The sequence below is a fragment of the Elgaria multicarinata genome, chromosome 9 (genome assembly GCF_023053635.1).
Source record: "Elgaria multicarinata webbii isolate HBS135686 ecotype San Diego chromosome 9, rElgMul1.1.pri, whole genome shotgun sequence".
Classification (NCBI taxonomy): Eukaryota; Metazoa; Chordata; class Lepidosauria; order Squamata; family Anguidae; genus Elgaria; species Elgaria multicarinata.
The window spans coordinates 30,311,495-30,338,130 of NC_086179.1; the positions used below are offsets into that span (position 1 = coordinate 30,311,495).

A 26,636-nucleotide genomic window follows, 5' to 3' on the forward strand; every position below is an offset into this window, starting at 1 on the left:
TTTAACAGTTGCCTAGAAAAGGGAATTTCAGCAGGTGTCATTTGTATGCATGCAGCACCTGGTGAAATCCACTCTTCATCACAACTGTTAAAGCTGCAGGAGCCCTGAGAGTGAGCAGATACAAAAAAGGGCAGGGCTCCTGCAGCTTTAACTGTTGTGATGAAGAGGGAATTTCACCAGGTGTTGCTTGCATACAAACAACACCTGCAACTGTTGAAGATACAGGAGGTATCTAAGTACAAGCACAGAAGATTGTCGTTCTGCATTACTCTGCTGTACAGGATAGTTTTGAGGTTTGCCGTCTTGATGTCATCTTTGTCCGGGGTGGCTCCGGATCCACGCTGCGTCAGTTATATGATGCAGCCGCAGATTCAAAGCCACTCCAGGGCAAGGAGGCAGAGATGTGCAGCTGAAAAGTCAGGGACTTACCCCGACTTTTCCAGCCAGAGCGAGGTCAGCCCAACTCGTCTGTCCTCGCTCGGAGCCACTCTGGGGGCATTCCTGGGTGGAAGACAACCTCCTATTGGTCGCCAGAAGCTGCGGGAGGGGAAGGGCTGCTGGAAAGCCCGCGCTGCTTCCCCTCATAAAAACAACTTGCCGCTGCTGTGAACCAGCGATAGCGCTGGGTTTGGCGGTGAAGTGGTGCCAACCTGGTGCCGTGAAGACATTGCCTTTGCATCTTGATATTGCCTGCCATTACAAGCTACCTTTGGTGATGTCTCAAGGAATCTATAACCTGACTAATGCCTCTAACAGGAGCTTTGCTATCTTAAGAGAAGCAATATTTAGGCCTTGGCACAGACCCTATATAGAGCATAAAGTACAAACCTGTATTATAGTCTTGCAGCTGTAGCTTGGGACATTGAGTTATAGCATGACCAAGCAGAGGGATTCTCTTACCATGACGTTTTCCTTACAATTCAATACTTGGTCTAATTTATTTGTTTATTGCATTTCTATACCACCTTTCTGGAACCAATCAAGGTGGTTTACAACCATTCCAAACACAAGAATGATGAACAAATACCAATCAGTTTATTTGGTCTACTGGCCATAACACACAAATATATAAAAATACAAATATATATGAATACAGTACGTTGATTTGGCATCGCATCAATTATAACCCGAAAGGATATTACCCGATTAAAACTACAGACTAAGAATTATAAAAAGTGATTGTACACTAATCAAATCCATGGTCAATTAAAAACTAAGAGCGCATAAAAACTTACACATAAAAAATTCAGATGAGCAAATACGAAAACATAATAAAACTTTAAAAGCAACCTTAAACCCATAACAAAATGCCAAATTAAAAAGATGTGTCTTGACTATATCTTGGATGTAGGGAGGAAGGAGATACCAGTCACAACTTCAGAGGCAGTGCATTCCAGAAGTTGGGAGCAGCACAGGAGAAGGCCTTTCCCTGCCAGCCCAAACGAACGGGCCTCTGTAAGTGAGGGTGTCTTCAAAAGGGCCTCTCCTGTAGTTAAGACTTGGACAATGGTCTACCATACATAGTAGGTGCTAGTCTACTACTTCCAGCTTATGGTTGCTGCAGGGAGGCACCATAGCTCAGTGTGACAGAGCACGTGCTTTGCATGCAGAAGGTCCCAGGTTTAATCCCTGGCTTCTCCAGGTAGGACAAGCAAAGAATGCTGCCTGAAACCCCAAAGAGTTGCTGCCAGTCAGTGTTGACAATACTGGGCTAGCTGGACCCATGGTCCGACTCAGTATAAGGCAGCTTCTTATGTTACCTTTCAAGCGGTCAGCAGTAAATTTCCAATAAAATATTTTACTTCGTCTATTCAATGTGTTTCAAAGCAAGTCTCTCTCTCTCTCTCTCTCTCTCTCACACACACACACACACACACACACACACCACTTTCCCAAGTTGTAATCATGCTCTTTCCGGTTGCCTCTGCCCTCTTACATCAAAACAGATAAAATCATGCAGGTTTAGTCTTATATAACAAAAAATTCTTCAGAATTTGATAGTGTCTCCAATTGTCTCCACAAGTCTCTCCAATTGTCACTGGGTTTGTAAGCCACATCGGTGGAAATCTGCAAGTAGCCCTGAGAAGATATACAAATATTTATTCAAAGTTATCACAAGTCAGAGCTCAGAGGGCTGAAACACCAAGACGTTTTGATGAGCAGGGACAAAGCATTCCCCCACCCACCCCAGACTTCTCTGTTCTCTCTGAGCTTGGCTTCAATCCTCAGAGTAGATCTGGGGAAATGGATTGTCTCACTGTTCCTGGGAAAATAAACTCTTGGAAAATCTTGAGTGCAAATGCAGCCCACAGTGGTGGTATGGGGATAGGCAGGGGATTGAAATTGGCCCTCAGATCCTCTGAATTTGCCCACTCATCACACACACACACAATCAAATGAGCTGACTCCATTTTGGACTACCTTTGAGGGAGTTGGCTATGGGACAGTCATGGGGAGGGCCTGCACTTCAACAACTACCATAGCATAAGCCACACCCAGGGCTGGCATCAGAGGTCAACAACTTTGGGCCTCTGCCAACACCCAAGGTACTCTCATGCTGCTACACCTCCACCTTGTCCTTGCTGCCTGCTCATCTGCCCTCTACAAGCAAGTGAGTCATGACTGGAACAAGAGAAGGAACAGTAGGCCCATAACCTCCATTTGCTTTGGCTTCCTTTGCCCCTCGAGCTGAGAATATGGTTTGCTCAAGGAAGAGTATTATTGTTCTCGCTGAAGAAACCAAAGAAATTTCCTTGGGTCATATAATAATTGCCATGTCCTACCAAGAGGAGGATTCGTTTGATGAAGAAGAGGGGGGAGTGAGCCAGCACTACAGGCCCCAGCCAGAACCAGGTGAGGAACTGGAGGCCTCGGCTGACAGCTGTCCTCTGGAACCATTAGAAGTGAAACCCGGGCCCCTCCAGTGCTGCTCCTGAACTCCCCCAAATGCAGTATTCAGAGCCTGAGATTGTTCATCCCTCTCAATGGAATAGGTTCAGATGCAAGCAGCAAAAGTGCAAAAGGAAGCCACCACATGGGGCCTCCCTTAATTAGCCAGCTGTGCTGATTAACAACCAGCTATAAATCAGCACAGCCGAAGCAAGCTCTCTGCTGCAAACAACAGTGCCTTAACCCTCATGCTTCGCCTTGCTATTCTGGGCCTTTGGAGATTCCTAGGCCCTCAGCTACCCATCTGGACCCCTCTCTTGCAAACACCCTGACTGGCCTTGACACTTGGTACAACTGACTCCTGTGAACTGAACTCTGGATGGCTTTGACCTTGCCTCTGCCTTTTCCTGTTAACCCTACTTGGAATACCATGTATGACACTGGACTGGTTTCTCTCTTCGCGGCTTCTGGGACTATCTGAGCCTTGACTGGGGTACTTGCTAGTCTTGAAGCAGGACAACAATGATGTTGATAAGTATCTTTGGGGAGAAACAATGGCTGCGTTTGGACAACATGATAGACAATAATGGGGGAATAATAAAATCAACAGTTGTTTATCTGGGGTAATCCACACACAACATAATAATAATCAACCGTGGTGTGGATTAGGATCAGCTTTGAGTTGACTTTTAGTCCAAGTTAGTTGACTTACTTATCCCCCACTCTCTCCCCACTCAATCATCCCACTAATATCCCATCAGCCATTGCTGCTGAAAAACTATCTTACTGGCTAGACTAGAGCAGCAGCAGCTGCTTTGACTGCTCTTGCCTTGCAACTCTGTGGCCACCAAAATAACTAACAGTGCTCACCGCACAACACAATAACCAACACTGGTTCAAATAGCCAACTCTGCACAGCGTTGTTTTTTTGGTGGGGGTTATTTTAGCCAAAAAACAAACATTGGTTAAAAAAATCCCTCCACACAATACGATAACCCACGGTGGGTTAAATAACCAACCAGCGACTATTTAAATGACAGTTGGTTATTGTGTTGTCTGAACCCACTCAATGTGAAACAGGGCTATTCCTCTAAATTTTGAGTCTGAGACTATTCAAGCAGCTAATTAAAATGTTGAGAAATCAAGACATAAAGATTCCGGGCTGCAGAAAGTATTGTTCAAGCTTCTTGATCAGGAACAGGCTGCTTATTATGTTATTTGCTAATTATTTCCCTTATGAGTTTATCCCTGATTTCAAGTATAATCTGAAAGCTGAGACCTGCTGAAGGATATGAGCTGGTTTAAAAAGACGGGGAATTGTTTGTAATTGAAGTCAGAATGCGGCAATATCCTTATCTGTCTCTGTCATGTGGCCATTCTTTCGTAAGGCGAATCTCTATGGCAGCCTTCCTCAACCTGGGGCGCTCCAGCTGGCTGGGGCATTCTGGGAGATGCAGTCCAACACATCTGGAGCGCCCCAGGTTGAGGAAGGCTGCTCTATGGGCTGTGACTCTGGCATCCTGAGGATTCTAGGCTATGAGTACAAGCCAGCTTTCTAACAAGTCATTCCACCCCACCCACCCCACCCCTGGTATCTGTACTCCTATCATGTCACCCTAACCAGCTTTCTCGGCAGCAGATAACAGGAAGACATGGGCACTGCAAAATCTTACCTGGAATACTGTTACAACAGGTTTCACAAGAATCATGTCTGAGAGAGGCAGGGAAAATCCTTCCTTCAGTTTGGCTTAATAAAAAGAGGGAGAGATTTCCAAGTATCTGTTACTAAATAATAATGAACAGGCTCGGTGGGCTTTGCAGCGGTGATTGCAGTAACACCCATTGCAAGGGCAGGGGGTTGGCTCGGTGAGCTGAATGGTTGCTGGGAAGCTCGCACTCCCTCCTTCCATGGGGATTAACTGTCCCCTCCACCCCGCAGCTGCGATGCCGCAGGGTTTTAAGGGAACACAGGGCCGCTGCAGCACCGTGAACACCCCCTAACTATGGGTTAATTTTTGTGACTTGCCCAGAGAGCTTCAGCTATTGGGTGGTATAGAAATGCAGTAAATAAAAATAAAATAAAAAAATACATGACATGCAAACTAGACCATTGTCTCAGATTATCAACCAGTGATAATCAGTGGGGGCAATTCATCTACTCTGCAAATAGGAGAGATGTATATTTGAACATTTACTCTGGAAATAAATATTTATCAGATCCGATGAAAGAGACATAATGCTGTTCCTTGACCAGCAGTGATATGGTACACATACGGCTGTTAGGGAGTATACTGCAGGGGAGGGGAAACCATGACTCTGTTGGACTCCAACTCATTCAGCCTGGGCAGCATGGCCAATATTGGGAATGATGGGAGTTGTAGTCCAACAATACCTGGAGGGCCACAGATTCCCCAACCCTGAGAATTGAACTGAAATTCTAGTTCACAGCTTATGATCTTATTGGAACATTATCTGCTCACTACTTGTCAGCATGAGCAATGTGATGCGAATCACGACACCTCAATGGGAGGACAAAATACCCAACAACCACTTTTCATTCACCAGCCCCTGGCAATTTTTATTAATTTCCAGAGACTGGGGCCGTTAGAAAAAGGTGGGAAGAAACAACCCACACACTACCCTTACCGTTAGCAGCTGGAATTATTCCATTTTGTAAAACGTAAGATATGAAGTTCTCCAACAGGGAAACCTGCAATTTCAGAATATTTTGATTTAGTGACAGAGAGCTTCTCTTCATTTAAAAAAAACCACACACAAAAAACACAACCCACTGCCTTTAGCCAGGGCTTTCCGCTTCTGTTTTCATTCTGGGATTGCAGTTGGCTCAATTACACAGGCGGGTGATGTGATGTGGATTCAATACTTCCTGTCTCTGCTTCTTCCATTCAACTGAATAAAACAGCACCATCTAATGGCAGAATTATTGTGCATCGTCACCTTTACCCGAGGCTGATTTTGTGGTTTTTTTTGTTTTTTTAAAAGCTGATTATCTCTGTGTTTTATGACAGTGGGATGAGGGTGGGAGGGGCAGAGATGTTGATGAGGGAATGTAATTGAGCCGCAAACTTCCGTGAGTGGCCAGTCATGGAAAGGAAGGAAAGGAACCTCTCGTGCAAGCACTTGAGTCATTGCTGACTCCTAGAGGGACGCTGGCTTTCGCTGATGTTTTCTTGGCAGACTTTGTAGTGGGGTGGTTTGCCATTGCCTTCCCCAGGTGTGGTTACCTTTCCCCCAGCTAGCTGGGTACTCATTTTACTGACCTCGGAAGGATGGAAGGCTGAGTCGACCTGAGCCTGCTGCCTGAGAACCAGCTTCCGCTGGGATCGAACTCAGGCTGTTGGGGAGAGTTTCGGCTGCAGTAACTACCGCTTACCACTCTGCGCCACACGAGGCTCTGGCCAGTCATGAGCATGCTATAAATCAGTCATTTAGAGAAGCCCAGAGTGAAAACTCAGAAGAAAACATTCTGTCTGCTTCAGTTAGAGAACTGTGGTTGTGATTTAGATCAGGGCCAGTGGACTGGGACCACTATTTAGGGGTAGGGGAGGTTTAAACCTTCCCCTGCCCCTGTATTCCCCTCCACCCCCACAAATGCAGGGAGAAAAAGAAAAGCCTCAGCTTTTCAACCACAGCTTTTAAAGCTCAGCTAAAAACTTTTCTTTTTCCTAAAGCTTTTAAAACTTGATGTTGTGCAGACTTTATACTGTTAGTTTTACCCTACCCAGTGCCTGTTTACCCTACCCTGTGCCTGTTTGCATTCTCTTCCCCTCCTTATTGTTTTATTATGATTTTATTAGAATGTAAGCCTATGCGGCAGGGTCTTACTATTTACTGTTTTACTCTGTACAGCACCATGTACATTGATGGTGCTATATAAATAAATAATAATAATAATAATAATAATGATGTCCATGGAGGCTTTTCCTTCTTCTTCTTCTTTTTTTGTCCTTGCAGAGTCCCCACAACCACACACAGACACACACCAGAAAACAAGGAGTCGTGGGAATGCTTTAGGCTCCCCTCCCTATGGGTGGTGGTATCAGTCTGGATCAGGGCCCGCATGATTATCTGTGAGTAATAAACAAGAGGGTAAACTACACGCTATGTATTTAACATACTGTGTAGTTGAACACTTAGTTTAATGGTGCAAGATTTATTTTATTTTATTTTTTATATTTATATTTGTTTTATGATTTGGCATTTTAAAGTGCTTCAATGCTTAGTCCGTACAATCTCACTTCTGTGCCAGTAGCTATGTCCATAATCTTGATCCTGTTTGCTGCATCAGTTCATATAAGGAAAATATTTTGACAATGGAGCCTCCATTGCCCGTGGCTTAAGGGGCACATTTCAACCTGCAGCACTCTGGTTATCATTCTTGCTAATAGTGAACTAGGCTGGTAAGTGACTGGATTGTAGACAAAACAGGGCCACTGTTTAACAAGAGGGAGGACCAGCACTTTTACAGAAACACACACAAACAGGTAAAAAGCTCAAGGAGGCAAGAAAAACTAGGATAACACAATGGGGACTGAGTATGCTCAATGGCCGAAAACTGAGATGGGGAAATGGAATTGAAAAGGGGCACAGCTGGCTTGCAGCAACACTCTACAGGAACATTCCATGCTGCGACATTTTGTTGCAGTTCTAACTAGGTCTGCTTTATTTTAGATCTCACACAGAACATCCTAGAATTTCTTCTGGTGAAAATAGAGGGAGGTGGGAAGAAACTTGTTTCTCATGGATCATGAACAAACCATGAGAAGAAAACTGAAGCAAAGCAAAATAAGAACAGAAAGGGCTGTAAAGAAATTAACCACCCAAAAGTACAACCACCCACACGTTGTAAAACTGTATCTGCTCAATGAAGAAAAGTCAAATGATGAACGTAATACAATTCTACTCTATTGCAAGCAGCATCTGACCCGGTTTCCTTAACTCCCTTTTTAATGAGGTGAAATTTACCTTGAATAACCCAACACTGGAGTGAGCCAAGGAAAGCTGGAAACTGTGAAAGGAAAAGAGAGATAACATATTGATTACTGCATATGACCAAAAATGATTACTGAACAGTAATCTAGAGCCAATGGGCCTGTTCAGACAACATGCTAAGCCATGGTTAGGCTGCTAATCCTTTTGCAGCAAATGGTTAGTGAACGTGTTCAAACTCTGATTATGTAGCCACAATGGTTAGGAAAAGTTCACACAACATGCTAAGCCATCATGTTTAGCTCAAAGTGCTTAACCACTGTGTCGTCTGAACAGGGTCAATGATGGATTGTTGGGCTTGGATTGGAGAGACCATGAAGCTTACTGGGGGACCTTGGGCCAGCTACTCTCAACTTGCATCACAGGATTGTTGCAAGAATAAAATGGACGAGGTGTTGTATCTGAGCACAGTCAAAGCACTTTTCTCTACAATGATGTTTAACCTGCTGTTTCTGTTTCTAGTCATTTTCCTTTCCTGCCTTTATGTGCTTTCTGCTACGTAACCTCTAGGTGGCACTGTGGTATAGTGGAATAATGCAACTACACTGGTGGTTTTGTTTCACAATAAGCACAAATACTGGATATTTCCCACTCAAACCCCTCCCCCCAAACGCTCTTAACAAAAGGGAAAATGGAGCATCATGACAGTTGAAACACCTGTAAACAGTAAGTGAGGAATGATGACTGTACAATAAAAAAACTTGTCTAGGAAAGCGCAAAGATGTTATCCTGGCTAGATACACGACTATACCTAGTACAACTTCTTATGTTAATGACGGACATATTGAATGTCTGTGCATTTCACTTCACAAGACAGAAAGCACAATCCCATGCATACTTATTTGGGAGTAAGCCCCATCGAAATCAATGGAACTTCTGAGCAAACATGCATAGAATTGTGCTTTAAATCTTGTGAAATGCCACATTGAATTGAGACTGCCATCTCCAGAAAAGGCACCTTGTAAGAGTAAAACTAGTTTGGTATAAATTTGTAAGCATTTGGCGATTTAGCAATAATTAACCTATAACTAACAGAATAATACAGAGCAGGAACAATGAGGAAGATTTAACTGTTGTAGAAGTCAATAATGTTCCTCCTGACAATGTCAACAATTGGTCTATAGGAGGACAGCAAATCATGTATTTCTTTTCTTCATCTAGCTCTGACTGCACTATATTAATTGCAATGTACTGTTGGGTTGATCATTGTGGTGTGTGCAGGGACCATAGTCCACAACCCAACAACAAACCATGGGTTCTCTTTGTGGAGTGTCTCTGAAGAGTGGAATCTGCCATATCCTATGGCCACTGGGACGCTGGCCCAGGGACCAGTTCTGTTGTACAATTGTAGCTGGATCCATCGGTAAACAACTTGAGGTCTGCATCTGCTAAAGCTTCATCATACAGGTCTGGGCATACATCATACAGTTCCTGCATGTGTCAGCTGTGTCCCTTCCCACCCCGCTTACGCCTGAATCAGCATGCGGGTGGGGTGGGAAGGAGTCACTCAACTCAACAGCTGAGTAGTTTTCAGTGTAGAGCAGCCTTCCTCAACCTGGGGCGCTCCAGATGTGTTGGACTGCATCTCCCAGAATGCCCCGGCTGGGGCATTCTGGGAGTTGTAGTCCAACACATCTGGAGCGCCCCAGGTTGAGGAAGGCGGGTGTAGAGGGAGGCATGGACATATACAACACGACACCCCAGAGTTTGGGTTCAGTATGGGTTGTTATTGAATCATGGTTTATGGTTGAATAGTGTATTGTTGTGTTGTCTGAACCCACCCTATGCTAACAAACCATGGTTCATTAACTACAAACAACCCAACAACAAACCATGGGTTCTCTTCGTGGAGCATCTACAGCCTCTGGAGGGTGGAATGTGGTGTATCCAATGGTTGCTGGAACTATCTCTCAGGGACCATACAATTGCTCTCTTATTGTTTTAAATGGGGTGGCAACTAAAATCAGTAGATTCGTCAACTCAAGTGGCCTTTGAGTATATAGTGGGTTCAAAATTCAACCAAGTGTTACCTGTCTAGACATAAAGCAGCCATCAGTTTTTCTTCAAAAATGGTGACGCTGGCGTTGGTTCCGGCCGTCTGTGTAAAAGGAAGTTCCTCTGTTTACCATATAAACCATTCCTCTTTTACAGTCACACAAACATACAAGGCCTTTATGTAAAGTCGAATCTCTTTCTCCCCACCTCTCCCAACTCACATAGTTTGTCTTTTCAAGGTGTGCAGAGGTGCCTAAAAGTTTGGGAAACAAGAAGGGGGAACCCCACCAGGAGCCCGTCTACACTTGTCTAGATGAAACGTAACAAGTTGGCAGAGATGACGTCAGCAGTCACGTGATGCTGTTGTTGTTACGTTTCTTCTGACTTTTAAAACTGTTCCACTTTCTGTTAAAATCGTTTTAAAACTAACAGTGTGCCCCAACCTTTCGTCGTATTCAATGCCGTCTTTCAAAGTCATGTCTCGTGACCATGGTCTTTGCTTCCTGATTAGGACAAGTGAGGGCTTTTCTAGGGGAGGGAGAGCTGGCACAACGCGACGAGGGGGAGGGGGAGGGAGGGCGGTGAAAGAGGGGACAGAGGCTTAGTTTTTTAAAAAAACCACTTATCTTTCGGGGCGCACGTGGCCCCTTTAAGACGCTGCAGGGCTTCCCTCGTCCCTACGCATCGCCCTGCCTCCCTGCCGGCTTATCCCGGCAGGTCTAGCTCAGAGTCACCGGAAGAAGGAGGTTTACTTCAGAGCCGGTATGAGCATAATGAAGAACGTTCTAAAGAAGAGTGTGCCGGAGTAAAACGATAGAAGAAAAGGTATTTCGATTGACTGGGCTCAAGTTGCATTTTGTAACATAGCAAGGGAGGACGCAACAATGCACTTAAACAACGGTGTAATGAATAGTGTAGATCCTGCCCAGAACTGCCAAAAGAAGCCAAGGGGTAGAAGAAAGGATGTTTAATGTAGTGAAAGAAGTCCAACACGTTTCAGACCCCCGGTTCCTTTTTCAGGGTCCTTTGCAATGGATATCTTTTTCTCAATATCCCAATCTCCTACATTACGTACTGTTCGTCGTGCAAAAGAAGTCTGGTTTCTACTAGGAATTAATAGAATCCATACCTGTGTAATATCAGAATTTGCTTCCTCTAGCCTCTATTTATTTATTCATTAAAAATACACACTAATGAATCATGAACAAATTGAAACTTTTAAAATAAGAAAAGAAAAGGGGGAAAGGGACCAGGGAGTGGGAAATCCGATGAAAATGGAGTCAAACAGGAGCATAGACTCAATGGCTACTAGTCATGGTGGTTACATATTACTGCTGAAACCAGTTCCTATGGAACATGAGAGTATGGTGCTATTGCACCCATGTCCTGCTTCTGAGCTTTCATGGGCTCTTATCGACTGACTCTGCAACAAGGTACTTACTACGTTCAAGGTGAACATGGACTGGGTGGTTGAGTTTGGCAGGACTGCCAGCACCTCTATGGAACCAGCAAACTCAAGTTTAAAACTGCCATTTTTGAGACTGATCACAGGTGTAGCGGTTGCTATGGGATTCATCATTACTGGAAGTGGCTTTGCATAACGATCAGCAACCTGTGAAGTTTAAAAGCAAAGTGTTCAAGAGCAAGTTTAGATTGGATTAAAAAAAAATAGCTAGTTAATTTTTGAGCCTTTCTACATGTGGCTTTTATTATGTGCTCATGATTGTTGTCTCAAGGTGGTTTGCTGGTCCTTTACACAATGTTGTCATTCTCCAGGGCCTTTCCCGCTCTTTGCAACCATCTCCTTGGCTTTTTTTTTTTTTAGATAGAAGGAAGTGTTGTATTATTTAGAAATGGTGGAATGAGACTCTCGTGTAATCGTGCAATTCTGCTATATCACAGCACCGTCTAGTGGTTGTATAGTGAAATATAGAGAAAGGAGGAGAAAACAAAACTTTTTTGTGGGGGCAGAAACACGTGTAAAGGAGCCAAACTTAATCCCGCAAAGACTCCAGAAGCAGAAGCCTTGGTAAAAGTGCGGGTTAAAACCGTGTAGAAAAGCTCTTCATGAGAACTGTTATTTTGAGGCAGGCATTCTCCATTGGAGAAGAATTCCTACACTTTTTACTCAGGTACCAAGATATAATCTGTCCGGCGAGGTGATGTTTGCCCTGTCCTGGACGGGGCTGCACTCTCCCTAAAGGATTGGGTCCGTAGTTTGGGGGTGCTCTTGGATCCAGAACTGTCACTTGAGGCACAGGTGAACTCAGTGGCAAAGAGCACCTTTTATCAGCTTAGGTTGATATACCAACTACGCCCTTATCTGGACAGAGATAGCCTTGCTACAGTTATCCATGCTCTGATAACCTCTCGTTTGGATTACTGCAATACGTTATACGTGGGGCTGTCTTTGAAAACGGTCCGGAAGCTTCAGCTGGTACAAAACAGGGCAGCCCGTTTACTAACAGGGACTGGCCGGCGAGATCACATTACGCCAGTCCTTTTACAACTTCATTGGCTGCCAGTCCAGGTCCAGGCCTGATTCAAAGTGCTGGTATGGACATTTAAAGCCCTAAACGGTTTGGGGCCAGGTTATTTGAAGGAACGCCTCCTCCCATATGTACCTCCCCGGACCTTAAGATCATCTACAGGGGCCCTTCTCCATGTGCCCCTGCCAAAGGAAGTGAGGCAGGTGGCTACTAGGAGGAGGGCTTTCTCCCCTGTGGCACCCCGGTTGTGGAATGAGCTCCCTAAGGAGGTTCGCTTGGCACCTACATTGTACTCCTTTCGTCGCCAGCTGAAGACCTTTTTATTCTCTCAGTATTTTAACACTTAATTTTAACTTAAATTTAAATCTTACTGTTTTAACTCTGTATTTTAATCTTATATCAATTTTGCTGCGTGGTTTTATCCTGGTTGTGCTTTTTATATTGTATTTTGTATTTGTGCTTTTAACCTCTTGGTTGTTTTATTATGGTTTTAATTTTTGTGAACCGCCCAGAGAGCTTCGGCTATTGGGCGGTATAAAAATGTAATAAATAAATAAATAAATAAATAAAGGCACTTACTGTGGGAAGGATGCTGCCGAAACTATCTGTAGTTAAGTTGAAGTAAGTGGAAAGCTGGGAAGTAAAATAACGTGTTAGAGCTTTGCGCCAAAGCAAAATATTGTATTGATTTGGTTCTCTTGCTAACTTACAACACATTTTATATTTGCAAAGGTAGCACTGCTGGTTCTTTGTCTCAACATACCTCTGTTTAGTATAAGACTTTAGTACAGACAGTGATCATAAGCTAATTAAGTCTTCACATATTTCTTCCTCTTCCATCTAGGACTGGAAAATGTTGCCAACAAGGATGGGGACATTGTGAAGGTGGGTCTTATCATGCCTTTGCTCAGGAAACATCTAAATTGCTCTTTTTTAAAGTAATTTTTTCTTTGGTAAGTTCTGCATAGCCTTAGTCCTGGCACACAGCATTCCAAACACTGGTTGGTTCTAATAAAAGGAGAAGGTTTTTTTTACTGACCAGTTGAAGGGTTACTCACTGGTGATGATTTATGAAAGTACATCACAGGCAAGTAGTGAGATCACAGCTCAACATCCTATGGCATTTCTTTGAAAGGTGCCATGAGCCAAGAAGTGCTGTGTGAGCTGGGGTCTCACCTGTGAAGGGTCAGAGCAGATCTAAACGGACATCACCTGGTGGCAGAGGTAAGTTCTAGGGCTGCCTGAAGATCTCACTTGCCCTTGAAATGTTCTAGGGAAGTAACCCTTAAGCTGCATGCAAGGCCTAAAGAAGAGCCATATGATACTGATGATAAGGTGACCATATGGAAAGGAGGACAGGGCTCCTGTATCTTTCGCAGTTGTATAGAAAAGAATTTCAGCAAATGTCATTTGTACGAATGCAGCACCTTTTTTGTATCTGATCAAGAGGGCAGGGCTCCTGCAGCTTTAACTGTTGTGATGCAAAGGGAATTTCACCAGGTGCTGCATGCCTACAAATGACACCTGCTGAAATTCCCTTTTCTATACAATTGTTAACGATACAGGAGCCCTGTCCTCCTTTTCATATGGTCACCCTACAGATGAGCACAACAGTTTTGACAGCCTACCACAAATGAGAGCTGAAACTAAGGGGCTGCTTGCACAACATGCTAACTCACACTTAATGGTTGAGTGTGGGTTGTTGAACCATGGGTTGTTTGTTGAACCGTGGGTTAGCATGTGGTCTGAACCCAGGACATTTTCTGCAATGTGGCTTGTTAATCATGCAGAGGGGCTTGTAAAACCACCCTGAACAACCCAATAACAAACCATGGGTTCTTAAGGTGGTTTGTTTGACAAAAATAAGGCACATTGGCTGAGTTCGGACTACACGCTAATCAACTGTTGTTTTCCATTTTGTTCCTATTACCCCCCCCCTTCCCGTTGATTAGTGTGTCGTCCGAACTCAGCCATTGTGTGGTTAAAAAGCCATCTTGCAGAAAATGCCCTGGATTCAGACAATACGCTAACCCAGGGTTCAACAACAACCCTCATTCAACCACTGAGTGTGGTTAGAATGTTGTGTGAATCCAGACAAAATTTTATACTATGGGCAGTATCCAGTGCTGGCATTGTGCCAGCAGTAAACATGCTGCACTACTGGAAAGGCACACTAGCACAACAGGGAACTAGTGCTTGCTAGTGCAGTCCCAGAAACTAGCCTAAATTAGTGCTTCTGGAATAGGACGAGTCAGCGGAGTTCCCTTTTGAGCACTGACCTGACCTGTCCCATTCCAGAAGCACTAATTTGGGCTAGTTTCTGGGACTACACTAGCAAGCACTAGTTCCCTGTTGCACAAGCATTCATTTTTGCTATCCCTGTGGTAGCATCAGATACAACCCCATATATATAACCCAGCTTTACTTCACAATTTTTATCAGGAAAGAAAAAGGTTAAAATAATAATTTTAAATATCAATGAACCAAATACAATATTTTTTACAATAAAAAGGACGCTATGCTGAGGGACTATGCTGAAATAGCAAATTGATGTGTAAAATCTTCTTTGGAAGACGGCATGTAATGCCAGGTCCTACAACTTGCACTCACCTCTGCAGTAGAGACATTGAAGGCTCCAGAAGTGAAATAAGCCAGTGAAGCAGACTGAAAGAAATATTCTGAGACTCCTATATAGAGCATAAAATCAGTGGTCCCTGGGAGAGTGAAAGGGGCTGGCTTGAAGGCAGGCTCTACATCCATTTTCACCGGATATACCGTCCCCTGGAAAGAATGGCATGAGGGACAAAATATTACAGCTCTCGAAGTAGGGACTCTACAAACAAGGGACAAAAGGGGTCAAAGATTCCTATAATCAATGGGCATACTCCTTGAAACGAGGAAAACTAGGGCTGAGTAATTTTCATTGCTGCCTGATGGAATAATTATTTGGAAAGGTGATGGAAGCTTTATTTATTACATTTCTGTACTGTCTAATCAAAGCTCTGTGAGGAGAGGCTGAAAGAACTGGCATGTTTAGTCTTGAGGAGAGAAGATTGAGGGGAGACATGATAGCACTCTTCAAATACTTGAAAGGGTATCACACAGAGGAGGGCCAGGATCTCTTCTTGATCCCCCAAGAGTGCAGGACACGGAATAATGGGCTCAAGTTACTGGAAGCTAGATTCTGGCTGGACATCAGGAAAATCTTCCTGACTGTTAGAGCAGCATGACAATGGAACCAATTACCTAGGGAGGTTGTGGGCTCTCCCACACTGGAGGCATTCAAGAGGCAGCTTGAGTCAGGTATGCTTTCAGGTAGATTCCTGCATTGATTAGGGGTTTGGACTTGATGACCTTATAGGCCCCTTCCAACTCTACTATTTTATGATTCTATGATCATAGAATCATAGAAGAGTTGGAAGGGGCCTATAAAGCCATGAAGTCCAACCCCTGCTCAATGCCAAAGCTTTCTGGCCAATTCACAAAAAATAAATTGATTTATCGAATATGTGGGTACTTCAAATAATAACAAAGGTCAGTGGGGACTCACACCAAAATGTTGCTGGACTTAAGAAAAGTGATGCTGCAGCTTTACGACCCAGTGGGTATTAACTGTTGCTGTTAGCTCTCTCTACCTTGGAGGAGACCAGAAGGCATGTTATTTGGGGAAAGGATCCTGTGTTCAACTATCTGTGAACTGCCATGCTGGGCTGTGCATGTGTCCCTGTGTGAGTACACACATACACTGTCCTAATGTGTGTGGGATTTCTTTGGAGAGTTGCCTCCCTTGGGGAGTTGTTATGTGTTTGGGGCGAGTCTAAATTACTTCCAGGGTGCTGCACAATTCGGAGCTTTATCACACCAGCGTTATACTGTGCAATCACTGCGAATTGCATGCAAAGGACTCAGAAGTTTTCCACCTTATAATCTGCTTTGATTGTGAAGTACTCCCATGCATCCTACTTCAATTGTGCTTCAAAGCCAAAAGATTCGCCATATTTAGCCCCTGCTTTCTGAGTGTATCTTCCGAGCCGCGGCTGGGGTACAGGAGCAGGATTTTAAACAAATGCTTACATCTGCGTAAGCTTTAAAGATAAAGACACCAAAATTGGCACATTAATAGATATTAGGGAGAGCTTTAAGCATACCAAATTTGATTTGCATTGGGTCATCAGTTGATTTTTTATGATTTTTACATTTCCCCCCTTAAACCCATTTCCTGGTATGCAAAGGATTTTAGGAGCGCTGCCGCCTGGGGTGTGATTTAGCTAGCAACTACTACAACAACAACAACGACAGCTAAATGCTGTAGGGGAGCTAAACGCTGTAGGGGATAATTCGAGGGAAACAGGTACGTGGGATGAAGCCAACTGTCTAAGCTAGACGGAGCGATAATAGTGGCTACTAAGATATTACTGGGTAATATACTGAATTCATTCTTTGCCATGGTTTGTGATTGAGACAAAAGCCATCATGCTCATTCATTCAAATGAAGATCATGGCATCTTAATGCATGAAAGATGATTGTGTCACCTTTAAATCCAGGTTAATGGATGTAGTGAAGATAGCTGGTGCGTTTACCAGGGAGTAGTCTACTACTGCAAAAGCATCGATCTGGGTTCGGACTGTTGGGGTGGGGGACAAAAAAATGAGTTATGATTAAAGATATCCCTATGACTGGATAGAAAGGATTCTCATAATGCTTGGTTGTTGTTTTGTTGTTAGCCATCGTGTCACAAGGGTAGGATCCTCTTCAAATTACACATTAAGCTTTCAAGATGTATAGAAGTATCCTTTCAACCAAAAGACACATATAACACAATCTTTAGCATGGTTTCTCAGACACAAGACTCAGTAGAGCTTCTCCCAATTATACATAAAATTATAAGGCAAAAACATCAGAATAGTTGAATGTGGAATTGTGTATTTCAAAGTGACACTTGGCGGATTTTGAACCTCTTGGGCTGCAATCCTATACCCACTTACCTGGGATAAGCTCTGTTGAACTTAGGGGAACTTCTGAGTAGTCATGAATGAGATAGCCACCTTTTAGCCTTTGTATGCAAAAACTCCAGAAGTCCTAATACATTTCAAGACAACAGTGTGATATCCGTTTCATTATCTAATAGATATGGGGTGGGCAGAAGGTAGATTGGTTTCTACTGCAGATTATTTTGGGTAGATTGGGAAGGACCCACAATTGCTCAACCATAGCAATACCCCCCAAAAAACCGTTTCCCCGCCCCCTGCTAAACTGGGTTGCTAGAATTCCTGATCTGAAGTCATTCAGATGTAGACTTGCACTTGTACATGCAGGTCATCCCAAAGTGTGGCTCATGAAATGTGCAATACGTAATTGGTGCTATGCCCTGAGCCACCAGTTTGCATCTGGCTCTGATTGATGGACCTGGAGGTCCTAATCAAAACGAAGGAGGAAGCCTCCTTACACTGAGTCAGACCCTTGGTTTCTCTAGCCCAGTATTGTCAACATTGACTGGTAGTAGCTCGACAGGGTTTTCAGGCAGGACTTTCTCCCTCTTACCTGGGGGCTGTCTTCACAGCACCGAGTTGGTGTTGCGTTCCCCCAAGATGCCAAGGAAGGAGTGTGGGGTTTCCAGCGGTCATCCAGGTACTGGAGCCGTTGCCGTTCCCCTCTTCCTGGCTTTCCTGGATTCCGGCAACCAGTCGCCAGTCATCTTCTGCCAGGATCACCACCCCCCTCGGATCAGCCACGGAGTGAGGTCAGATGGTGGAAGAGCCGGGCTTCGCTCCCACCAAAATAGTCGGGGTAAGACCCCAAAGATTTTAGTGCGCAGCTTTGCGGAAAAGCCCTGCTGTGGCTGCGAATCTGCGTCTGCGTCATATAACTGACACAGAGCAGATTCGCAGTCACCACAGGGCTTTAAGCACGTATAGACAGCACACTGGAGATGCTGGGGATTGAACCTGGGACCTTCTGCATGTAAGGCAGGTGTTCTACCCCTGAGCCACGGCCTCTTCCCAAGTATACCTGAGGTTTGCCTCTGCCTGTACAGATTCCAAGATATCCCATATCTAGGGTAGCCTGACTTTACTGCTGTTTGTTGAATGCTAAGAACATTCAATATCTCATAAAAGAATGTTTCTACTCTTCAAGCAACAACTGCACATTTATTGTGCTGAAAGACTTTCCTGTGTGAAGAGCAGTGGTCGCCCATTTGTTGCACAGTCCTCAAATCTTTGCTTTGGTTAATGTTGCATGTTTCCAGCAATCAAACAATGTAATATTGTTCTGGGGAAAATGCAACATTCCCCTCTTAGATAGCCCATTCATTGCTATTGTGATTGCTGCATGATGGAATATGGCCATAAGGGTCATGGGCACTTACTGGTTATTTACTGTGACATAACGGTAACGAATGACTCAATTCTCTCCCCATGCCTGAACCATTTTATGACATTCCCCAATTATCTTTTAAGATCATCTTTGTACATTCTATGTTCTTCCTCTCCTGTGCTCAGATCGAGCAAATCTTTATTTAAAACCCAAAATGGTAAGACTGTTCCCATACCAATCCATCATATGTGGACCAGATATTGGACTATTGGACAGGATTATCACGAAAAAAGCTTGAATGCCATTTGGGGATACTCTTTAATGTATATTGCCAAAAGGATCAATGTAAATAACAAGAAAAAAAGCATTGCAACGTACCTTGATGCTGTCTCATTTGTTCATTAATCTGTTGGATCCCAAAACCAATGTTTGGACACAACTGTATAAATACATGCAAAACATGTTGTTCTGTGTTACTGAACAGCCTTCTGGCAGCTTTCACACATGACCCTAAGGGTGCAATCCTATGTCCCCTAGATTTAGGATACTGAGGATTACCCCTCTGAACGTGAAAGGGGGAGTCGGAGATCTGCTCCTCTCCCCTATCCTGTCACAGCCAGTGTGGAGAGAACCTCACCAGCTGCTCCCTGAGGTCAGAAAATGTATTTATTTATTTAAAACATTTGTATCTCGCCCTATATCATTAAGATCTCAGGGCAGCGTACAATTTCCAGTTGACCTTGGAGAAGGATAATGGGAGTGTGTGTGTGTGTGTGGGGGGGGGGGTGGTTCTGGTGGATGGGGAGGGGAGGAGATAGGAGAGGTCATGGGTTATCCTCAGCCTCTTCCAGCCATCTTCCCTCCTCCTCTGAAGTGTCATCACTAAAAAGCCCTTCTAGGAAAAAAAATGCAGAGGAGGAGGGGAAGGTGAGGACTGCTTTGACTCCTGGCCCGTCTTTACTGCACCGCGAGGCGCCTTGCACCAACACTTGCGTTCCTTCCTGACATCTGCACAGGAAGGAACGTAAGTGTGAACTTTCTCAGTGCTTAACAGTAAAAACAAAAAAAAAATGGGGGGGAGGAGAGGAATGAGGCCGTTCCTCCCCCTCTGTTTAAAACTGTATTATCTGTATCTCCACAGCTGCGCAGATACAGATAATAAAAAGAAAAAATGGGGTGGGAGGAATGGGCAGCCAAAGGGAGGATGCGAGGAGAGAGGCAGGGACTCCGGGCGAACCAACTCTTCTCCCCTCCCTCTGGCTGCCCATTCCTCCCCCCCCATTTCTTTTTATTATCTGTACCTGTGTAGCTGTGGAGATACAGATAATTTTAAAAAATAAATAAAAAGGGGGGAGAAACAGCCCGCTCCTTTCCTTCTCCCCTTTTTAAACTTTTACAGAGGCGCAGGGCTTCCCATGGTGACCAATCAGGGGGCGCCACGGTCTCCGCTGCCAAAAAAAGTCAGGGTAAGTGCCCGACTTTTTTGGAGCAGAGTTTCCAGGGTTTGCCCTCAGACGCCTTCGCAATGGCAGCTGTGTCATGTAGATGACATGCCGCTACTGCGAAGCCACCCCGGGGCAAACCCTTCATGTAGACATGCCCCAGAAGAGTCTTGGAGAATCTCCTCCCCTGCTTCTTGTTTTTGCTGGTATACTTCTAGTTGCTGTTGTTGTCGTCCTCCTCCTGAGTCTGATCCATGCCCCAAAACCGCTTTCCTTACACTAGGAAGAACAGGCCTGATCCTGGCACCACCCTGCAGTGGATGATCGGAAGCCTCCGAGTTCAGGGGCTTCCAATCATCAAGGGCACAGCTGATTGGATTGCACCGTAAAAGCACTTTTCATGGTCTTGTATTATAAAGCGAATGTATAAACCTACGTTGCCTAGATTTATTTATTAATGCATTTATATCCCGCCTTTTTTCCTCCCAGGAACCCAAGGCGGCGTACATAATCCCCCTCCTCTTCTCCATTTTATCCTCACAACAACAACCCTGTGAGGTAGGTTGGGCTGAGAGTCTGTGACTGGCCCAAAGTCACCCAGTGAGTTTCCATGGCTGAGTGGGGACTAGAACCCGGATCTCCCGACACCCAGTCCAACACCTTAGCCACTACACCACACTGCCTTTGAAAATGGTTCTGTTCTGCATTAACAAGAGTCATGTATGTCCACAAATAGTACACTAGACACATTCAGCGGCAAGCTGAAAGCTACAAAATATCTTTGCATATGTCAAACTAACAGCAGCAATCTTAGGTTTAAAAATAAATTTTAAAAATAAATTGGGGCATTTTGAGTGGAAGAGCAAGTGTGTGTGTGTGTGTGTGTGTGTGTGTGTGTGTGTGTGTGTGTATGGGATACTGTGGAATAATTCCTGAATACTTACACTGGAGCTCAAGGTGTTGCGGAGAGGCCGCTTCAGAAAATTAGCAAAAATTCTGTGCACATAACTGAGGGGGGGAAAAGAAAAGAGATAATGTCGTGGTCTCTCAAATATTAATCATTGCAAGCATTAATACAGTGGAATAAATCCTAACATCTTAGATGTTAGCTTAGTGTTCTCCTAAACCATATTAACTTTGGGTAGACCATACAGGAAGAAGCTGCACATTAAATTATTCAGGGCACAATCCTATGTGTGTATAGACCGGGGGGGGGGAGTTCTAGAACTCCCAGCATTTCCCTGGCAGGCTGGGGAATGCTGGGAGTCGTAGGAGTTTTTTCCTGTCTAAACAGGCATAGGATTGTCCAGTAGCTTTTTAAACAGCATACTTATACTGGCCACTTTTATTTTGAAAGAAAAGCAGCAGGGTCGGTGCGTGGGCAATCTTGAGTGTGATCTGGATCGGAGCCCTTCACTAGTCTTAAGCTGAATATCACCCCTTTCCCAGCTGCTGTTTATATGCTCCCCACCCCAAGATGCCGTTTATTGCAGGAGCTTTTCTTTTCATGAGGCTGTTAAACCACCGTGATCCTGTTCAGATGACACACTAAGCCACGGTGGTTAAGCATTTTGAGATAAACATGATGGCTTAGTGTGTTGTGTGAACCATTCCTAACCATGGTGGCTACATAACCATTTGCTGCAAAAGTGCTAGCAGCCTAACCATGGCTTATGTTGTCTGAACAAGTCCAACACCAACTTTTGGGTTTGTCACAGAAATGAGATCCAAACACTACATAAGAATTGTTTTCATTCCTGTTTTTCTGCTACATGACCTCTAGGTGGCACTGTGGTAGAATGGTATAGTGCAAATACACAAGTAGGAAAATGCCTTTTCTTTTCATTTTCAGAAATAATACTAAATTTTCCCCACTCGAAAACTGCCAAAGTGCTTTTAAAAAAAAAAAACCAAACTGGAGGGTGACAACATCATCTAAAGAACTCGTGAACAAACATATGTAGGGAATTATGAGAGCACAATAAATGCCTTGTGTAAAAAAGCTTCAGCCAGCAACTTCTGGGACAATTAGCATATTTAGAGGAGTGATTTGGGAGGGCAGGAAACTGGTACAGGCCTCCTCCCACATCTGGATGGGGAGCATTCCTAGAGTGACCATATGAAAAGGATGACATGGCTCTTGAATCTTTAACAGTTGTACAGAAAAGGGAATTTCAGCAGGTCATTTGTATACATGCAGCACCTGGTGAAATGCCCTCTTCATCACAACAGTTAAAGCTGCAGGAGCTATCCTAGAGTGATCAGATACAAAAGTGGGCAGGGCTCCGGCAGCTTTAACTGTTGTGATGAAGAGGGAATTTCACCAAGTGCTACTTGCATACAAATGACACCTGCAACTGTTGAAGATACAGGAGCCTTGTCCTCCTTTTCATATGGCCACCCTAAGCACTCCTGTTAATGATGCAAAGTGCTATATAAATAATAATAATAATAATAATAATAATAATAATAATAATAATACACAGTGGGCTTCACATGCCTCTTTTTCAGGTATTGATACTTGAGGCAGGGGCCCATCATACTATGGAAACTTAAAACAGATATGTACATGTCTCACCTGGGGGGGAAATGGGCCTTATGCCATTGACTAATTTCTTTTACAGATTAGAAAATTCTTCTTACACCTTACCCAGCTGTTTCATCCAGCTCGATGGCAACATCATTAACTTTCCCGTGGCAGCTTTCAAGCGAGAGCATCAGGCGTCCTTCCTCATCCCGTAAGGGCGACACAACAACTGTAATAGATACTCCAGAAATGGAGACTGTCATGTTTCCTGAGTTTCTGCTGCTTGCGATAAAACACAATGAACTTGTTTGAACAGTTTTCTGTCAAGAAAATGGTACAACTTCTAAAGTTTAATGCTCAAAGGGACACTGGTCCTTGTTATCAAGGATAAGGTAGTGCATCACCCATGCTAGTATTCATTGATAAATGAAACGCCTCTGTGTTTCATTTATCAGCCACATTTGTATCCTGCCCTGTGAAGCAGGGATGGAGAACCTCAGCGTTGGGGGCCAAATTTGGCCCTCTCGGGGTCACAATCTGGCCCTCAGGTTGCCCAGATGGCGAAACCCCTTTACCCCAACCAATGATCCAGCTTTTGTGCAATTTTTCCCCATTGTAGATGGTTGAAAGGCCTCTCCTAAGGCTTAAGTTACTGGCTGTAACAGCTTTAAGCTACAATAGTCCCATTCAGAAGACACCCTAAACTATGACTTTAACCATGGTGGTTAAGCCAGAAAGCAGGGCCGTGTTCAGAAGACACCTTAAACCATCCCTTTAACCACAGTGAATAAGGCTTTTTGACTTTTTCACCGTGGTTAAAGCCATAGTTTAAGGTGTCTTCTGAACACGGCCCAGCTTTCTGGCTTAACCACCATGGTTAAAGTTGTGGTTTAAGGTGTCTTCTGAATGGAGTCACTATGCTGTTTCTGTCTCTCTCTCTTGCCTTTGGCCTGACCTGCCATTGGAATTTGGGCCTGAGAGCTTCTCCAAAATTGAATTTGACCCTCAGACAGAAAGACGTTCTCCACTTCTGTTGTGAAGAAAGCAACACTCTAATACTCTGTCCTCTTTCCACCCAAAGACCCTTTCTTCCATAACAGCAAAGCAAGCAGAACAAGACCCCGAATGTTGCCTGAATACACTATGGGCATCATGGGCACGGAGGGGTGAGGAATGTAGAAAGCTGCCTTGCGTATTCCATCAGACCAGTGGTCCATCTAGCCCAGAATTGCCAACACTACCTGGCAGCAGCTCTCCAGAGTTACAGGGGGGCTGTCTTGATGAAGCCAGGTTGGTGCCACTTCCCTCCTCCACCCCACGCTTTCCCTCTCCCGGAGTGGCGTCGGGTAATCCTGAGCACGGGATTTCTGGACGGCTCTTCGGGACCCAGAGCTGCCCCCCCCTCTTCCTGGTGGAAGGCGACCAATCACTGTCTCCTTCCACCAGGCTCTGCGCCTGAGTTGGCTGCGGAGCAATGTTAGATGGTGGAAGTGGCATAGTGACGGTGCTCCGTTTGAAAAAGTCAGTGTAAATCCCCGACTTTTTCGAAACAGCATTGCGGGGAAGCCCTGAGGTGGCTCCGAAGCTACGCCTGCATCGTCTAACCGACATGGCGCAGATGCACAGCCACCGTGGGGCTTTCCCCACTTGTAGACAGCCCCAGGCAGGATTCCTTCCTAGCCCAACTAGAGGCAGAGGAGGTTAAACCTGGGACCTTCCGCATGCGAAGCAGGTGATCCGTGACTGAGCTGTGGTCCCACCCACTAAGGGAGAAGCATCTTTTCAGGTTTACACCTTTTAAAACTACTTCCATCAGCCAACCAAGGAGCTATCCTTGCATTACTGTTCTACCTGCTGTGCCCCAGGACTGTATCTGATCAGATGCTTGCTTCCCCTCATCATTTGCTGCTTGTCTTGGAAACCCAGCAAGATGTTGGAGGACACAGCGTTATTTGTACCCTGCATAAGCTACCTGCTTCCTTTCGGTGCAATAGAGGCAGGCAGCCAAAATGGTTGGCTTTTCTACATGGGGGCGCAATCATGCCCTTTGTCTCAGGCAGCAAAACGTCTTGAGCCAGCTTTCTGCCTGTGTCTAAAGCTATCTGGTTAATGAAGGAGCCGCCCTAGGCCTGCCCCTTCCCCCAAGAAAACCCTCAATGTTGGTTTCCCACATGCTCAGGCTTAGGGTCACTAAACGCAGGTGGTTGCATCTGTTGGTTTCTTATGGAAGGAAGCCTGTTCTACCTTGCAAGGAAGGTGGGAACCCTTACCACTTCATCACATACTTAAAGGAGCTCAGTATAGCATACTTAGGGTTATTTATGCTTTTTAAATGCATGTTAATTGCTTTCATGTAATTAATGTCATGTTTCATTTGGCCGTGATTTACTGCCCTTGGCCTGGCCAAGGCTGGTTTTGGGATCATTCATTAGCATGGTCTGAGGAGTTCTCTCCTGTTTCAAGTAGCAGCTTTGAGGTTGATTTCCCCACATGCACATTAGTTTGAATCCATGTAGTTGACATCATGAGTAGCTTGGCCTTCGCTACTGTACTTACGACACCCAGCTCCTTACTCTCCAGTCTGCACTGCAATCTACTGAAGCCTCATTAACCAACAGTTGAATGCCAGTCCCAGGTATGGCAGAGACAGATGCATTTGGGAATTCAACATTATTGATTCTTATCCTGCAAAACACCAAGGCATGTTAGCTTGCATTGCGTGAAAACCTAGGAACATAACTTATTTATTTTTATTTATAGACCCGTTTAAAAAACAACAACAACTCCAAAGCAGTTTACAGCAAATTATAAAACAATTGATCATTATAAAAGCACAACATTTAGACAATCGAATAGTTGGGAAAAGCAAGGGTAAACAAGTAAGTTTTCAATCTTTGTCAAAAGCACATGGTTGTTGGTTCCTGGCATGTTGCAGGTGGAAGGTCATTCCAGAGGGAGGGTGTCAACACAGAGAAGGCCCAGTGCTATGGTGACCATATGAAAAGGAGGACAGGGCTCCTGTATCTTTAACAGGAATGTAGAAACGGGAATTTCAGCAGGTGTCAATTGAAGAGGGTGAACTTCCCTCTTCATCACAACAGTTAAAGCTACACTAGCTATAGTAGAGTGGCCAGATACAAGAGAGGGCAGGGCTTCTGCAGCTTTAACTGTTGTGATGAAGAGAGAATTTCACCTTCTTCAATTGACACCTGCTGCAATTCCCTTTTCCACATTCCTGTTAAAGATACAGGAGCGCTGTCCTCCTTTTCATATGGTCACCCTACCCAGTGCCATGTTGCTGCCAGATGGACCAATGCAGCATTTAGCATGGACAGAAAGGTTTCCCCTGAAGATCGTAGTGGTCTAACAGCTCTATGCAGTTATTGATACGGCTGGGTTGCAAGATTGGTGTCAAGGATAGGCATGGCTGGGCACCTGCTGAGGTCCTGTATCCTAGCAGGGGCCCACTGACAGGAACCCCCTGGACTTCCTTTTCATCATTGCAACCTACTCATTCTCTTTCCTGTTTCTTTTCCTACTTGTTACCTAGTTCTTTGGAGTGAGCGAGCAAATGGTGAGGAAGAGGATGAGGAGTAACAGCAGCTGGTGACAATGGAGGTGACAAGGCAGACTCACTGAGGTAGGGGGCCCATTGAGGGTGTCTTGCCCAGGGAAGGCCCTCAAAACCCTGGAGCCAGCACTCTTGGGTTGAGCTGAAGATAGCACATGCTCCACCAATTTCTGGTAGACCTCCTAGTGCCTGCTGGTTTTATTTCCGACATTTATAGAATGCCTTTCTTCCATCCTGGAACTCAAGAGGATGGGGGCCATCTATGTGGCTCCAGGTGGTCACCCATCCAGGCACTGACCAAACCAAGACCTGTTCAGCTTCACCTAGGGATACTTGAAAGGAATGCAGCATCAGCTGAACCATAATCTGGTCAGTAAGGTTCCTCTTATGTTCTTAA

At 44.6% G+C, this 26,636-nt stretch overlaps 1 protein-coding gene across 1 annotated transcript in view; it reads right to left on the minus strand.

Moving 5' to 3' along the window:
- Positions 1 to 1,968: 1,968 nt before the first annotated feature.
- Positions 1,969 to 26,636, minus strand: part of BPIFC (BPI fold containing family C) — a 28,981-nt gene continuing 4,313 nt past the window's right edge. The window contains exons 4-15 of the mRNA XM_063134540.1: positions 25,225 to 25,353; positions 22,792 to 22,950; positions 21,086 to 21,149; positions 19,078 to 19,138; positions 16,917 to 17,008; positions 14,994 to 15,164; positions 11,336 to 11,506; positions 9,930 to 9,997; positions 7,876 to 7,918; positions 5,536 to 5,599; positions 4,563 to 4,636; positions 1,969 to 2,079 (exon numbers count right to left, since the gene is read on the minus strand). Coding sequence (XP_062990610.1) covers positions 1,969 to 2,079; positions 4,563 to 4,636; positions 5,536 to 5,599; positions 7,876 to 7,918; positions 9,930 to 9,997; positions 11,336 to 11,506; positions 14,994 to 15,164; positions 16,917 to 17,008; positions 19,078 to 19,138; positions 21,086 to 21,149; positions 22,792 to 22,950; positions 25,225 to 25,353 — 1,207 coding nt within the window. The remainder of the gene's footprint in view (positions 2,080 to 4,562; positions 4,637 to 5,535; positions 5,600 to 7,875; positions 7,919 to 9,929; positions 9,998 to 11,335; positions 11,507 to 14,993; positions 15,165 to 16,916; positions 17,009 to 19,077; positions 19,139 to 21,085; positions 21,150 to 22,791; positions 22,951 to 25,224; positions 25,354 to 26,636) is intronic.